Genomic DNA, 16,065 nt, shown 5'->3' on the forward strand with positions numbered 1-16,065 from the left:
AAGGAAGATGGCTGAGGTGGAGGGTCCGTCATCTCAGTTCCAGGACATCTCTGCAGGAGTTCCTCGAGGCAGTGTCTTATGCCCAACAATCTTCATCAATGACCATCCCTCTGCCATAAGGTCAGAAGTGGGGATGTTTGTCGATGTTTGCACAGTTTTCAGCACCTTTTGCTACTCCTCAAGTACTGAAGCAGTCCATGCTTAAATGCAGCAAGATCTGGACAATATCCAGGCTTGGACTGACAAGTGGCAAGTAACATTTGTGCAAGACAAATGCCAGACAATGATCATCACAAATAAGAGATATTCGAACCATTGCACCTTGACATTCAACTGTATTAGCATCACTGAATTCGCCCACTGTCAACATCCTTGGGATTACCATTGACCAGAAACTCAACTGGACTCGCCACATAAACACAGTGGCTGATACTGCGGTGAGTAACTCCCTTTCTGATACCCCAAAGTCATCTACAAACCTCAAGTCAGGAGTGTTATGGAAAACTTCCCACTTGCCTGGATTGGTGCATCTTCAACATCGCTCAAGAAGCTTGAACTATTCAGGATGCAACAACTTGCGTCATTAGCACCATATCTACAAACATTCGTACCATCCACCACCAGCGCTCAGCAGCACTAGTGTGTACGATCAATACGATGCATTTCATAAATTGGCCAAAGATCTTTAGACAGCACCTTCCAAACGCATGATCGCTTGCAACTAGAAGGACAAGGGCACAAGGTACTTAAGAACACCACCTACAAGTTCCTCTCCAAGCCAATCACCACCCTGACTTGGAAATGTACTGCCATTCCTTCACAGTCATTGAGTCAAAATTCTGGAACTCCTTTCCTACCTGCATTATGGCCCAATCCGCAGCAAGTGAACTGCAACAATTCTAGAAGGCAGCTCAACATCACCTTCTCGAGGGCAACTAGGGATGGGCTATCGATGCTGGTCAGCCAACGACACCCAAGTCTCTCAAATGAATTAAAAAAAAGAATTGTTTCAGAAAAATTCATTTTCCCCAGTATTTGTATTGGAGCCATTTTAATATTTTTAAAAAGACTGTATCAGTACATCTCTTGTAAATAATACCTAGGTTTTAGCTTTGTTTATTATGACTTTATGTGCTGCTATGTAATATTTAAATTAATGAAAAAATAATTGCTGCTTTTATTTTGCAAAATTCCTGAAAGCAAGTAATTTCTGATTTTACCGTTGAGCATGCTGACCAAAAGATGCATCATTAAAGTGTCTGATATCTGTGTGTATTTCTTGTCTGATTTATCAACCTTTTTTATTATAAATCCCTACACCTGCCTGTAAAATGCAAACTCATCGCATGGCAGGTTTATATAGCGATAATTTACAGTCTCCCACCAGTGGCTCTTGCAGAGCTCCTCAATTTTAAGTCTCTCGACTTCTCGGCCCATGTTTCTGAAAAACCTAAATGCTCCAACCTTATTCTCTGCTTCTCCGAACACCCCTGCTTCCCAATGGTCTGTGGAATGTGTTACGCAATATGTTGTAACTACCCATGCACCTTAAAACTACTTTATCTATGTTAAACCTGTCATCTTACCCATTTCACCTGCAGATGACATTTGATCTTGGCACAGCAACACCACGGGAAATGGACTCGTAATATCTAAACCTTGTAAATATCATAAGGTTCAATGCATAGATTCATGTTTTCTTTATACTTAAGTCATTTGTATTCACGCAAAATTACTTGAGAGCTTTGTACATTTCCAAAAAGGTGAGACTGAGAAAAATGTGTTCAAAAGTCTCCTTATTTCAAAACTCCTTATGAAATAAGAAACAGGATTAATGCCTTAATTGTATTATTTTTCAAACAGGCAGAAGATCCTGCCTTGGAGAGGCCATATACTTTTAAGGACTTTCTGCTCAGGCCAAGGAGGTGAGTTATTATTTGAGATTGCATAGTGTTGTTTTTGTATTTGTGAGTGAAATACTTGAATTGAATTCAACAAATAACCATTCCAGTTCCCTTCTATGCATTTGCAAATTTTTTCTGCAATAGTTCTTTAGGATGAGTTTTGTTATTTGTTCTGTTGTATTTTGATGCAGTCTGATGTCTATCTCATTTCTCATTTTAAATAAGTATAAAATTAACTTTTGCATGTGTTGTTATTTTTCTTTGCCTATCAAGCTATACATTTGTCTTCATTTACAGTAGACCCTTGCTTTCCAGTTTTGCTTCTGTGATGTCAGAATGCCAGTAATCTGCATAGTGAAAACTATCCCAAATATCCCCACTTAAATATCATAACATGGCCCTAGTTTGTGACTAAAAGGATCAACATTAACCCATGATTCTTCCCACACTGCTAAGCACACAAAATTCAGGTAGAATACCTGAATAGCTAGTTTTCTGAAGATTGTAGCACAGGTTGAAGTTCTGGATGTAGGTTTACTCGCTGACCTGGTAGGTTTGTTTTCAGACAGTTCATCACCATCCAAGGTAACATCAGTAAGCTTCTGGATGTAGCACTGGTGGTATGGCCCACTTTCTATTTATATTTCTGTTTCCTGTTCTTTTTCTCGGGGGGTGGTAAATGGGATCCAAGTCAATGTGTTTGTTGATAGAGTGCTGGTTGGAATGTCATGCTTCCAGGAATACTTGTGCGTGTCTCTGTTTGGTTTGTCCGAGGATGGATGTGTTGTCCCAGTCAAATTGCTGTCCTTCCTCATCTGTATGTAAAGATACAAGTGAGAGTGGATCATGTCTTTTTGTGGCAAGTTGATGTTCGTGTATCCTGGTGGCTAGTATTCCGCCTGTTTGTCCAATGTATTGTTTGCTACAGTTCTTGCAAGGTATTTTATAAATGACATTAGTTTTGCCTATTGTCTACAGGGTCTTTCAAGTTCAATATTTGTTGTTTTAGTGTGTTTGGTGGGTTTGTGGGCTACCATGATGCCAAGAGGTCTGAGTAGTCTAGCAGGCATTTCAAAGATGTTAGTGAGTTTTGAGAAGATTTGTAGCTCAAGTTGAGGTTCTTGATGTTAGTTTGCTTGCCAAGCTGGAAGGTTCATTTTCAGACTTTTTGTCACCATTCTAGGTAACATTTTCAGTGAGCCTCTGGACGAAGCACTGCTGATGATTCCTGCTTTCTATTTATACATTTTGGGTTTCTTTGGGTTAGTGATGTCATTTCTGTGGTGATGTCATTTTCTGTTCTTTTTCTCAAGGGATGGTAAATGGGGTCCAAGTCAATGTGTTTGTTGATAGAATTCCAGTTGGAATGTCATGCTTCTAGGAATTTTTGTGCGTGTCTCTGTTTGGCTTGTCCTTGGATAGATGTCTTGTCCCAGACGAAGTAGTCAGGCATGATGAACTGAATGGCTTACTACTTTTTCTAGGATTCATCATTTTCATTGTCCATGGAAGTTCAAAATTTATTTCACCCTATCCAATATTGGTGATTTATCTTGTAGCTTGGAAAGCTTGATTTCCTTTGCAACCTTTTTATTACTTCTCCCTAACGTTTTTCACCATTCATGCATCTTGCTATTTAATTGTCTAAAAAACGTAATGAATGGTTTTAGATTGTATTTGGTGAATATGAATTTTCATCTCTGGCATTTCACGAGAGAGATTTCACTGCATATACCTTGGAGTGCTTAATTGGAACGTTCTATCCTTAGAAATTGCAAAACAACTTTGAAATATCACTGAGTCTGAAAGTTTAAACCAGGAACAAGGTGAATTCTAATTACTTATCTGGCTTTAATTTAAAGTCAAATAATATCAGATCTTCTCACAATTTTCTGTTTGTATTGATATTGACTCATTTCATGGTAAACATTATTGATAATACCTGATGAGATTAGTGCTAACTGATGCTTTATTAAAAGGACATTAAAGTCATACAGTGCACACTCGCACGAAGGATGAGTAGCTATACTTAATTATGAGGCAAATTGCAGTGGAGAGGATAAGGCTTGGGGGATTTTGTGGAGGTTTTAATAATTGTTCAGAAGTTTGGTAGGTTTAAGAGATTTTTTTTCTCCTCTGAGGAGTCAGTTATGAGAGATTTTAAACTTAACATTGACCAAAGATGACCAGAGATGAATGTTGAAATATCTTCACAGCTGTTGCAACATTGTATGCTTTGCCGGAGGGAGTTGTTGAGATAGAAATTGCCTTTTTTTTCAAAGTATTGGAAATCAAGATATCTGGCAAAATGCAGGGCAGAAAGATGAGTTTAATACTGTTTTGGCTAAGAGCCAGAAGAATCACGAAGGGATTGAAAAATTGCCTTTAGTGCTAGAAATGTACACATTTCACTGGTTCTGAGTTTTTCTTAAGTTGATATCTGAGATCAAGAACTGAGTACAGAAGAAGCTGGAAACCTAGAATCTTAGCCAGAGACTTTTTCCCAGTGCAGGGTTGACTGGTACGTGAAGTCATAGTTTGAAGATATTAGGATGAAGGTTTAAGGGAGACGTCAGAGATTAGGTTTTTTACACAAAGTTGTGAATGCATAGAATGCGTTACCAGCTGTGGTGGTAGAAGCAGAGTCACTGGGGACATTTAAGCGACTGCTGGTCATGCACATGGCTAGCAGTAAGTTGAGGGATGCGTAAGTTGTTACTATATTTTACATTAGGATTAAATCTTAGCACAACATCATGGGCCCAAGGGCCTGTTCTGTGCTGTACATTTCTATGTTCTATGTTAATGTCTATATGGATCACTTATAGACTGGATAAACATAACGAAGCATGTAGAATGACACAATTCTATCATAACTGACTTCGTTAGCATGTAATTTTGGAAATAAAATGTGACCAGAGTGGCCTCTGGTATTAGGAAATTGTTTCAAATATGCAAGAATGTGCTAATTAATTACATGAATGTTCCAGTTTAAGCATACTGATAAAATATTTCAGATTAAGACAATGCAAATTTGTATTTGATCTACTTTTTCTTCTCATGTTTTGGACTTAAAATTACATCATCCCACTGTTAGTTTAAATGTTGGAAGTTAATACTGATAAGAATTTTTCATTCACATCATAAATTACTAATGTACATTGTATATTCGTTCATTCAGAATAATTCACCTTTTCTATTCATCTTGTTTGAATTTGAAAAGAAAAGGGATGTAGTTTTTGGCACAGAATTTTCAGTGTCATCATTATATAGGCTGAAACCATTTCAAAAGGTCATGAGAGCAATTTCATTTTGCATTAAACTTATTTTAATTTTACATTTCCAGTCATAAATCCCGAGTTAAAGGATTTCTGCGATTGAAGATGGCCTACTTGCCAAGGAATGGTGGACCAGAAGAGACACCCGAACAGAGAGAAGAATCTGAGGTATAAATCTGGGAATTGTGAAATTTATTCAATTACTTGTTGACAGTAGGTTTTTGCACATGTGAATTATATAGTACAATTAAAAGCACTCAACTTGCTGAAGAAGAATTATGATTGATTTCATTTTTTTTTCCACCAGGTAAGTCTCACTGCCTTAATTATTTCTGTTAAAAGAAAACTTCAGAATAATTTTGGTTTTGGTAAGGGAATTGATAGGTGAGAGAATAATAGAAGGTCTGTTGACTGCCTTCTGAGTCATTGTGTTTTCTCTCATGACTGGGGTTGCAGAAAGCATCAGATATAGTGGAAGTTGTATGTTTTAGCTAAATATTTTGGAAAATTGTGTAATTGCCTATTGAGGTCAGAGAACTTTCTTTTCATAGGGAATTAAAGAAATCAGCAAGATTTTGTGTAAACTGTGTGGAGTTTGTTGCTTAATGGATATGCAGTGCACGTAGCTGTATTTATGTGATTGGTATTTCAGATGTAAGCCACAAAGCTTTGTGATCTTACTCATGGTTTCTTTTGAACTCTGATTCAGTTTCTATCTCAGCTATACACTATTAATGTAAATATGCAATGCTCATTATCAGAAATAGATAGCTATTTAACAGAGCCAAATTACTCGGAAGTATGCTTTTCTTCTTACACTCGATCTGAGTCATAGAAATGACTGTTCATTCGTCACAGCTTAAAATTCCAGGTGGGCTAGCTCATTGTATATAGGGATGACTGGTTACCTCTGTACACTCGGAGAGCAGTGGTTTTTCTCGATACTTTGTGGTGAAAATAAGGTGATGAACCATGTATTGTAACATACTATTTTTTAAAAATGCAAAGCCATTCATGATTTATAGTCTTAAATTATAATACACTTGCATTTCAATAACCCAAAGTATGTAGAGAAAAAAAAACTAAACAAGGTAAGCTTTCCATTGTTTTGAAGGTCTGAGAAAAAAATACTGATTAACCAGTGGGAGACTGTGCAGAATGAAAACTCTTGATATTACAGCTTGGTGATTGGGAAATTATGTCAGGTGGTACTTCTACACATTAAAAGGAAATTGAAATCTGGAGCCTGGCTCTCAAAATTTAAATTGATATTACTATCGAAGGTGGTGACTGATAGTACATGAGGTTAAAGTTTCTTCGGAAATGGAGCAAGATAAATGGAATTGCTATACGGATATGCCACGATCAAATGGAGTGGTAGAACTATTCCTATGCATGCGTTCACAATGTCCTGCAGGTGGACAATCATGCAATTAGTCTTGATTTCAAATAAATGAGTATTGAGGGTTTTCTAAAGGAGATTATAACCCGTTACAGTTTTATGACCAAGAACAAATCATTCTAATGGAACTATTATAATCCCACTTACCAACACTTTGTCCCTTAATGGCACGCAACTACATACCTAAATCATAGAGCCCCTACGGTGTAGAAACAGGCCACTTGGCCCACATTGACCCATTCCCCTACCCTATTGTGCTGTATTTGCCCTGACTAATGCACCTAACCTAACACCATGCCCAATTCACCTGGCCTGCACATCTTTGGACTTTAAAGGAAACCCATGCAGACACAGGAAGAATGTGCAAACTACACACGGACAATCGCCCAAGGCTGGAATCGAACTGTGGTCCCTGGTGCTGTGAGGCAGTAGTACTAACCACTGAGCCACCGTGCCATACTACTACTTTGGGGAAACCAAATACTACTTCAATGTTTCTGTCTGTGCCACCTTCCACATTCAGGGAGTTCCAAATTCTCATCCTCTGAATAAAAAAGTTTTTTTTTCTCTCCTCACTAAACCTTCATCAATTGCCATACATCTTGTCATTGATCCCTCATTCAACAGGGCAGGTTTCTTCCTGCATACCTTATCTGTGCTCCACATAATCTTATATATCTCAATCATGTCTCTTCTCAATCTTGTCTACTCTGAGGAAAATTACCCCAAGCTGTCCAATCTCTCTTCATAAATGAAACTCTCCAGCCTTGACAACGTCCCAGTCAATCACAGATTCTTTTCTCTGTCTTGTACTTCTCCAACTTCTTAAGTCCATCAAAAGAGAGAATTCAGTAGGAACTCTCTTATTCCCACCACAGAAATGCTGCAATATTACTCTTGTATTGGTTCATTAATACTTTCCATTTTCTTTTCAATGCTGTTAAGCGTGCCTGGGATATGGTTGACCCCAATGATTCAGGTACACAACGCGAGCAACCGCTACCACCACTGCCGCCTGGCTGGGAAGAGAAGACTGACAACTTGGGTCGGACATACTATGTGAATCACAATAACAGAACTACACAGTGGCAGCGACCAAGTTTAGTGTAAGTTGTCTATCGTCTGTTTGAGCTTACTTTGTTCTAAAAGTATTTGATGACTCAATCCATTTAAGTGACAATGGCTTGGCGATTGTACTCAGCAGAGAAAGTAAAGCTTACTGACAAATGCAACATTGTGGGATTCTACATGGAGACTAGCAGTAATTTGGTGCCGGGTGTAACACAGCATCCTTTACAGAGGATCTTTGGTGTTGTGTCAGAGGTTCGACAGTGAGAATTCTTACTAATCAGATTGCAGAATTTAAACTGAGTTGGTTGAATTGCTAACTATAAAGGGAAACACACTCTGAGACTACCCAAAGCCTTGACACCATCTGCGTGGTGCAGATCAAGAACATAAGATCATAACAAATAGGAACAGGAGTAGGCCATTTGGTCCCTCAAGCCTACTCTACCATTCATTGGTGTCATGGTGATCTAACAACATGCCTCGCGTCCACTTTGTTGACCTTTCCCATTAACCCTCGATTTCCCCTACTGATTGAGAACTTGGTCATCTCAGCCTTAAATATATACAAGGACCCCATCGCTCTCTGTGGCAAGGAGTTCCAAAGGCTGTCAACCCTCAGAGGAAATTCCTCCTCATCTCAGTCTTAAACTGCTGTCCCTTTATTCTGAGATGATGCCCTCTGGTCCTAGACTCTCCCATGAGGGGCAATGCTCTCTCAGCATTTACCCTGTCAAGCCCATAAGAACCTTTTGTATGTTTAATGAAATCACCTCATTTTAAGTTTCAGTGAGTTGCCTTTGCTGATAACACCTGCATAATAGAATAATTCCAATTAGCTGGATCTGTGCATCTTCAACATCCTCTGGAAACTGGATACCATTCAGAACAAAGCAACCAGGTATTTGTCATTCCATCCAACTCTTTGAACATTCAATCCCTCCACCAATTGAACTTTCTAAGAAAATAATCAGAGCAGAGTTCTTGATTTTAAAAACAAAGGTAGATCGATTCTTGTTAAGCATGGGGTTGAAAAGTTATCATGGGTGTGTGAATTTACAATCAGATCAGCCATGATCTTATTCAGTGGTGGGGTAGGCTCAAAGAACTGAATGGTCTACTCCTGTTCCTGTTCTTAACTTGACACAATGTTGGTGTTACTTCATCAATGCTAGGTCAAAATCCTGGATTCCCCTTTGTCTCAGTGCAGTCGGTGGGGGTGGGAGGGCACTATAGTGCATTCATGAGGCGAAGGAGTTCATAGAAGGGACATTTTACCTTGCTGTGTGGTACGGTGGCTCAGTGGTTAGCACTGCTGCTTCACAGCACAGGGACTCAGTTCAATTCCAGCCTCAGGCAACTTGGAGTTTGCACATTCTCCCAGTGTCTGCGTGGGTTTCCTCTGGGTGGTCCAGTTTCTTCTCTCAGTCCAAAGATGTGCAGGTTAGGGCAAGATTAAAATTGCCCACAGTGTTCAAGGATTTGTAAGTTAGATGCATTAGTCAGAGGTAAATATAGGATCATAGGGTAGGGAAATGGGTCTGTGGGTGGGTTATTCATCAGAGGGGCAGTGTGAACCTGTTGGGCTGAATAGCCTGTTTCCACACTGTAGTGTTTCTGTGAAAAGATGTTCACCACACAGCTTCAAGAAGTTAAGGCAACGAGGGGCTTGATGACCCCCAGAAGAAGAGGGCCAGCTAGGTCATGAAGGAATACCCTGAATGCAAACCTTGGCCTGGTGAATGGTCCAGCTGATCAGGGATAACGAAGTCTGGAGGGGCATACATTAGTGAGTAGAATAAACAGGAGCTTTTACAGATTCTGCAAGCAAACTTTAGGGAACTGAATAGGAAATTGTAAACCAGGACTTCAAAATAACGATTTCCATATTATTCCTGATGCTACAAATTAGTGAGTGTAGAGCATTTGATAACATGGCTGGAGAGATGGTGCAGGTTAGAGGGCTAGTTTCCAGAGGCATTGGGACCGTTTCTGTGAAGAAAGGGATCTGTACAATTTGGACAGTTACATCTGAACAGGAGTGGTACCAATATCCTTGCGGGAAGCTTTGGCTGATGCTGTCAGTGATGGAGTTAAACAAAATTGGCAGGGGCCTGGGTTCCTGACAATTTAGTTCAGAGTGGAGAGAAAAGGAGGTGGAATTTGATATTAAAATGAATGAGTCTAGAAGGCAGAGGAAACATAATGCAAGGATCCCAGGGAATAATATCAATGAGTTGGGGCCACAGATAGACACTTGGGAGCATGGTATCATAGCTATGGCCAAGACTTCACTGAAACATGGACAGGTATGGCAGCTCAACTTTGCTGGTTATAGGGTATTCAGAAGAGTTAGGAAGTGGGGTAGAAGAGGGTGGGATTTACAATATTGATCAAGCAATCGATTATAGCAGCAAGGAGGGATATTTTGAAAGAATCACCATATGAGGCCCTATTGATAGAAATAAAAAAACACAAAAGGGCAAATATGCTTTTGAGTGTTGTGTTGGCCCCCCAAACAATCAAGACCACAGGATCAAATATGACGTTACATTTTAGAGATGTCTAAGAATAATTAAGCATTAATAGTAGAGGACTTTAATTACCTGTATATTAACTGGGAAAGTTTTAATGTGCAAGCTAGGGCAAGAGCAGAGTTGCTCAGCTGCATACAGGAGAACTTGTTTAACTAGTCCATAGAAAGGCAAACAAGGAAGGGGACAATGATGGTCCTAATATTTGGAAGTTAGCCCAAGAACCCAGGATAACATAAAGGTTAGGGTTAAATTTTAAAAAAAAGAGCTGATGGAAGATATCATTGGTCTATATGGGAGAGCCCATATTCGAGCATAAAAAGTGCAGGGTAGGGGACTTAAAAACAAAAGTACAAACTCACTGTCTGGAAAGTAGTTGAATCAAAAACTCTCATTACATTCAAGTATTTAAATAATCAGCTATTGCCATGGTTCCAAAACTCAAAAATGGAATTAATGCAGGCAGATCATTTTTGACTAGTGTGGACATGATGGGCCAAATGACTTCCTTCTGAGCTGTAAACATCAGAGTCAAAGTACCTCAACCGAAAGGACTGTGGTAGTGTAGGGAAGTTGAATGTTTTTGGTATACAGATTTGATAGGCTAAAGGACTTCTGCTGTACTACATGATTCTATGACTGTAGTAGTTTGACAAAAAAAGTGCTTCTCCACTACCTTCTCAAGGACTATTGGAGATCAACAGCAAATTCTTGCCTTAGCAGGGACACACCTTGTGAGTGAATAAAAATAAAATTGACATCCAACAGAAAGAAACTCTAAATGTAAAATCAAGTTTTCTGGATGAGTCAGCACTAGTTTTTCAAGTCAATAAAAATTCACTTTCTCTTGAGCGTGTCTAACTTTTTTTTTCGCAATGTTCAATGTGGAACAAATTGACAATACCACAATTTAGTATTTTTTGCATTGATTACAGTACGCAGTTTATTGATGAGGCCTATTCCAGTGCAAGCTGTGGAGTTCCAGGATATCTCTGACAGCAGCTTCTAGATTTTAACTGCACATGTCCCAACCCCAGTACTGTAATTACAAGCTGACTTAAAATGAGGAATTGCTATTGTTGGAGAACTGAAACAAAATCGAAATTGCTGGTGCAACTCAATGGGCCTTGCAGCTTCAGTGGGGAGAACGCGGAGTTGACATTAACCCTGTTTTTCTCCCCACAGATGCTGCCAGACCTGCTGAGTTTTGCCAGCATCTTCTGGTTTTGTTACAAGCTGATTTAATTTGTTGTCAGAATAAATGATGATAGCCTCATCATTATCACCTACTCGAGAGTTAACCTGCTCTTTCTTGAGCTCTTGCGCAATATGGTTCAAGTTTTTTTTGTAATTTAAATTCACTCATGGAATGTGCACCTCACTGACAAAGCTAGTATTTTGTCCCATGCACTTGATTAGGTAAGAATAAATTATTTCCTGTGCTTTGCAGAGATGTGGAAAATGAGTCCGATACCAACATTCGGCAGATCCACCAAGAAGCTCACCGAGTGTTTCGATCTCGTCGACATATTAGTGAAGATTTGGAAACTACAGAAAATCGGGATAGTGGTGATGTAAGTAATCAAAAAGCATTTTCTAACTTTGTGCATGTGCAATCAATGTAACCTAATATTAAATGCACATTCAAAGGACTTGATTTGTGGTACTAACCAAAGAGACATCAGGGCAGGTACTGCCCAACTAGAACTCCTAATCCATGCATTGTGTGGAAATGAAAGGAAGATTGGATTGGGAGAGGCAATGGCCTAGTGGTATTATTGCTATGGGGCGGCACGGTGGCTCAGTGGTTAGCACTGTTGCTTCACAGCACAAGGGACCCAGGTTCGATTCCTGCCTCGGGTAACTATCTGTGTGGAGTTTGCACTTTCTCCCTGTGCCTGTGTGAGTTTCCTCTGGGTGCTCCGGTTTCCTCCCACAGTCCAGAGATGTGCTGGTCAGGTGAATTGGCCATGCTAAATTGCCATAGTGTTAACTGCATTAGTCAGAGGGAAATGTGTCAGAGGGTCGGTGTGGACTTGTTGGGCTGAAGGACCTGTTTCCAGACTGTAGGGAATCTAATCTAATCTACATGTTCGGGCACTGAATCTTTGATGTTAAGTAGAAGAGGACTCGGAATTTTCTGTGTGCAAAATCATACTCATGAGAGAATGATTCCCAACAGAGACAAATCGATTTTAGTGAGGTAAGGTAATGGGTGTGAAACTGGAATTTGAAAACTTTGGAGATGGGATGGCAATTTGGTGGAATACCAATTTTGAAATGAAGGGAAACCAATCTGAGGAAAGGGAATCCTTTGCAATGTGATTGTATTAAGCATGCATCACAATACCGTGTGAATCATAGCAGGATGGCTCCTCTTTGTTCTCTCTGAGTCTTTAAGATCATGATGAAACCTAGTATGTCCAAAAAAGGTTAGAAAAACTTTTTATTCAACTCTAAATATTAGGTTTTATTTTTAATACCTTCACACGCTTATCCTTGGAAGATCCATTGTAACATTCAAAAGGGGACTCCGGGACTTTAACCCAGCATCGATGAAGAAACAGCAAAATGGTTCCATCTCGGGAAGACGTGGACTTTGAAAGGATGGTGTGCCTAATCAACAACCTGTTTTTAGGCCACATGGCTGCTATAGGTCATCGGTGGGCCATGGGTTTGCAGGTCAGGCCTTTCTCAAAATCAAGATAGCATTTGATTGAATGTACCAGCAAGGAGATGAAAACATTAAGGACAGTGAGAATCTGGGATAAAACTAAAATGAGAAATTCTAGACAATGACAGGTCATACAACAGAAACCAAATTACAGTTTCTAAGCAAAAGAAAGTGAGATGTTAGGGAAGAGAAGACACTCAAGAAGAGAGTTTTACCTGAATAAGCAGGATTCTTGCTCAGCTAGAATTCCTAGCTAAGAATAAAAGAAATTCCATGTGGCTGAAATACAGAGGACACCGTTTAAAAATAAGGGGTAGGCCATTTAGAACAGAGTTGAGGAGAAACTTTTTCACCCAGAGAGTGGTGGATAAATGGAATGCTGTGCCCCAGAGGATAGTGGAGGCCAAGTCTCTGGATACTTTAAAGAAAGAGTTGGATAGAGCTCTAAAGGATTGTAGAATCAAGGGTTATGGGAATAAGGTAGGAACAGGATATTGATTATGGATGATCAACCATGGTCAACCATGATCGCAATGAATGGTGGTGCTGGATCAAAGGGCTGAACGGCCGAGTCCTGCGCCTATTGTCTATTGTCTGCATCATTCTATAACTAATAGTGCAGATACTAAATGGAGTAGCCACCATCTGTTCTGCATGATTCTATAGAACATATGGTGGCTATTCCATTTAGTGTCTGTACAAATTATTTGAAGAAACTATTCCATTTGTCCTACCTATGCTCTTTGTCCATTTTGTGGAAAACTTCTCCTATTCAAGGATTCACCCAATTTCCTTTTGAAAGTTACCTTTGACTCTTCTCATCACCTTTCAGGCAGTACCTTTTAAATCATAGCATCTTGCAGCATTCCTCCTCATTTTGCCTTGGGTTCTTCAGCGTTTAATATGTTTTGTCTTGTTAGACACAGGCTACTGAAAACAATTTCTCCTTATTGACATTTTTCAAAACCCTTCGCATGTTTTGAAAAAGCTACAAAGTCCACAGTCTTTTCAAAAAAAAAAGCAAAGAACTGCAGATTCTGGAAGTCAGAAATGAAAACAAATAGCTGTAAAATCTCAGCAGGTCTGGCAGTATCTGTGGAGAGAAAGCAGAGCTTTGTTACCTGAAAGGAATACTCAAACGTTTTTCCCTGTGACTGGCAAAGGACTTGGAGTTGACTCAGACTTTAGTCAAATAAACCCTTCTTCTTTATTTAAGTCTTTAGTTACCAGTAATCAATGTAAAGCATTTAGTACAACATTTACTTTTTACTTCATCTAATTTAACTTCAACTCTAACTCACTTCGGTTGATTTCATTCTTTTCTTTAACTTATTTACATTTAACTCTAACTTTGTAATTTTAGCTTGAAACAAATGCCAGCCAAATTTGAGTGAAGCAGCTAACTTTCGTTTTTGTGTAGATCTTACCTCATGATCCTTTTGTTTCTTCGAAGATAGGTTCAAGGCACATGCTTCTCAAATTGGTCTCAAGGGCTTACACCTACCAAATCCTTTGTGCTTGGAGCTTGTATCTCAAAGTATGTTCGTTTTCCAGAAACTTCTCTGGCACTCAGCCAATGAACTGACCAAACATGGCCACAATGTTTGATCCCAATCGATGGAGCTTATTGACAAGCAGTTCCCACATCTTAATACCAAGTCATGATTAGTCATAAGTCATGTTCCATATAAGATAATAAAGTGCCACACTATCCGGCAGACCACTATGAAACCTTGCCTATTTGATCAACAAAGCAAAGTTCAAGTCTTAGCTTTCAGGTCACAACATGTCCTCACTGCAGTTTTAGCCAAGGTCAGACTTTAAACAAGTTTGACCAAAGTTCCCAGCACGTTTGATTATAGTTTTTAACCTGTCTGATAGCCATTATTCCTCCTGCCCACCTGGCTGCAGGTTTGGGTCCGGTGATTCTCCTTCACAACTGATGGTAGCTCGGAAAAGATTGGCGTGTATGTATACTGAAAGTAGAGTGGGGGGAGCAGGGTGGAGTAAATGGTAGCTGGAGATTTAAACCAGAGAGAGAACAACAGTTAGGCAGACTAAAAAAAAATAGATGAAGGTCAGCCTGGACTGGGAGATCAGTAGCTGTTAATGGGGACCGTTCGTAGCTGACAGTGGGAAGCAGCCATGTGATGATAAGGCCTAGGGATTTGGAGAAAGTGCTCAGGCCTGAAAGTTATTTGAACTTTATGTTGAATCTGGAAGGCAGCAGGGCCCCTAAGCAGATAATGTGATGCTGTCCACAGTTAATCTTCACTAAGGAATGCAGAATGGCAAGAGTCCACAAAAGATCAGAATGGATCCTACTCTTGTATGTTCATGTCATTAAAACTAATGAACAGCGTGACATCAGTGTGAAGCAACCCAGGCCTTTGCACCAATGTTTTGGGATTTATTTTCAAAGTCTGTAAGGGGTACTTGTGATCCAACGTATCTGTGTCAGCACTGTAAAACAGCTGTCAAATTTGTTGCACTTTCTCTGATCTTTGCTTAGGTGAGGAGTAGTGAAAGGAAAATAAAGTGTGTATTTGGCACAATTTTGGAAAGGATCAATGCATGTTTAAAATCAAGTATATTTTCCAATACAGATTATTACCACATATCTGAGCGTGCATAACGGTAGTCACAATGGAAGAGAGAGCATACACATGGTGCCTTGAAGTTTAATAGTACTGAAGGCATATGCAAGTAATCTATTCAGACATGAGACGTTGGTGTAAATGCAGAAAACGTGACGTGAATAAATGGGATAAGGAATTGGGAATAAAGAGTACATTATGTGGAAGAGGTTTACAAATCTGATAGATTGAAATGCAAAATAGAGGATGATTATTTATAAATTGTCCCATAATAAATTATTTATAACATAAATTCTTGCCAGAGGTCAAATTAAATTCTAACTAACTGAGTAGTTGTAAGTCAGGACCTAAAGACCACTTGGGTTTCTGATAGTACAAAGAAGAACAATACAGCAAAGGAACAGGCCCTTCGGCCCTCCAAGACTGTGTTGCCACATATTGCCCTTCCATCCTAAAACAGCCTTCACTTACAGGATCTGTATCCCTCTATTCCCTTCCTATTCATGTATTCGTCCAGGTGCTACTTGAATGCTGCTATTGTGTCTGTGTTTACCGCCATCTCTGACTGCATGTTCCAGGCACTCACCACCCTTTGCAAAAAACTTGCC

At 39.5% G+C, this 16,065-nt stretch overlaps 1 protein-coding gene across 5 annotated transcripts in view; it reads left to right on the plus strand.

Moving 5' to 3' along the window:
• nedd4l (NEDD4 like E3 ubiquitin protein ligase) overlaps positions 1–16,065 on the plus strand; it is a 464,330-nt gene that overhangs the window by 355,616 nt on the left and 92,649 nt on the right. For all 5 annotated transcript variants that reach the window (XM_060852432.1, XM_060852504.1, XM_060852582.1 and 2 more), the window contains 4 exons: positions 1,864–1,925; positions 5,251–5,350; positions 7,530–7,690; positions 11,637–11,760. In XM_060852432.1, coding sequence (XP_060708415.1) covers positions 1,864–1,925; positions 5,251–5,350; positions 7,530–7,690; positions 11,637–11,760 — 447 coding nt within the window. The remainder of the gene's footprint in view (positions 1–1,863; positions 1,926–5,250; positions 5,351–7,529; positions 7,691–11,636; positions 11,761–16,065) is intronic.

The sequence above is a fragment of the Hemiscyllium ocellatum genome, chromosome 1, assembly GCF_020745735.1.
Source record: "Hemiscyllium ocellatum isolate sHemOce1 chromosome 1, sHemOce1.pat.X.cur, whole genome shotgun sequence".
Taxonomy (NCBI): Eukaryota; Metazoa; Chordata; class Chondrichthyes; order Orectolobiformes; family Hemiscylliidae; genus Hemiscyllium; species Hemiscyllium ocellatum.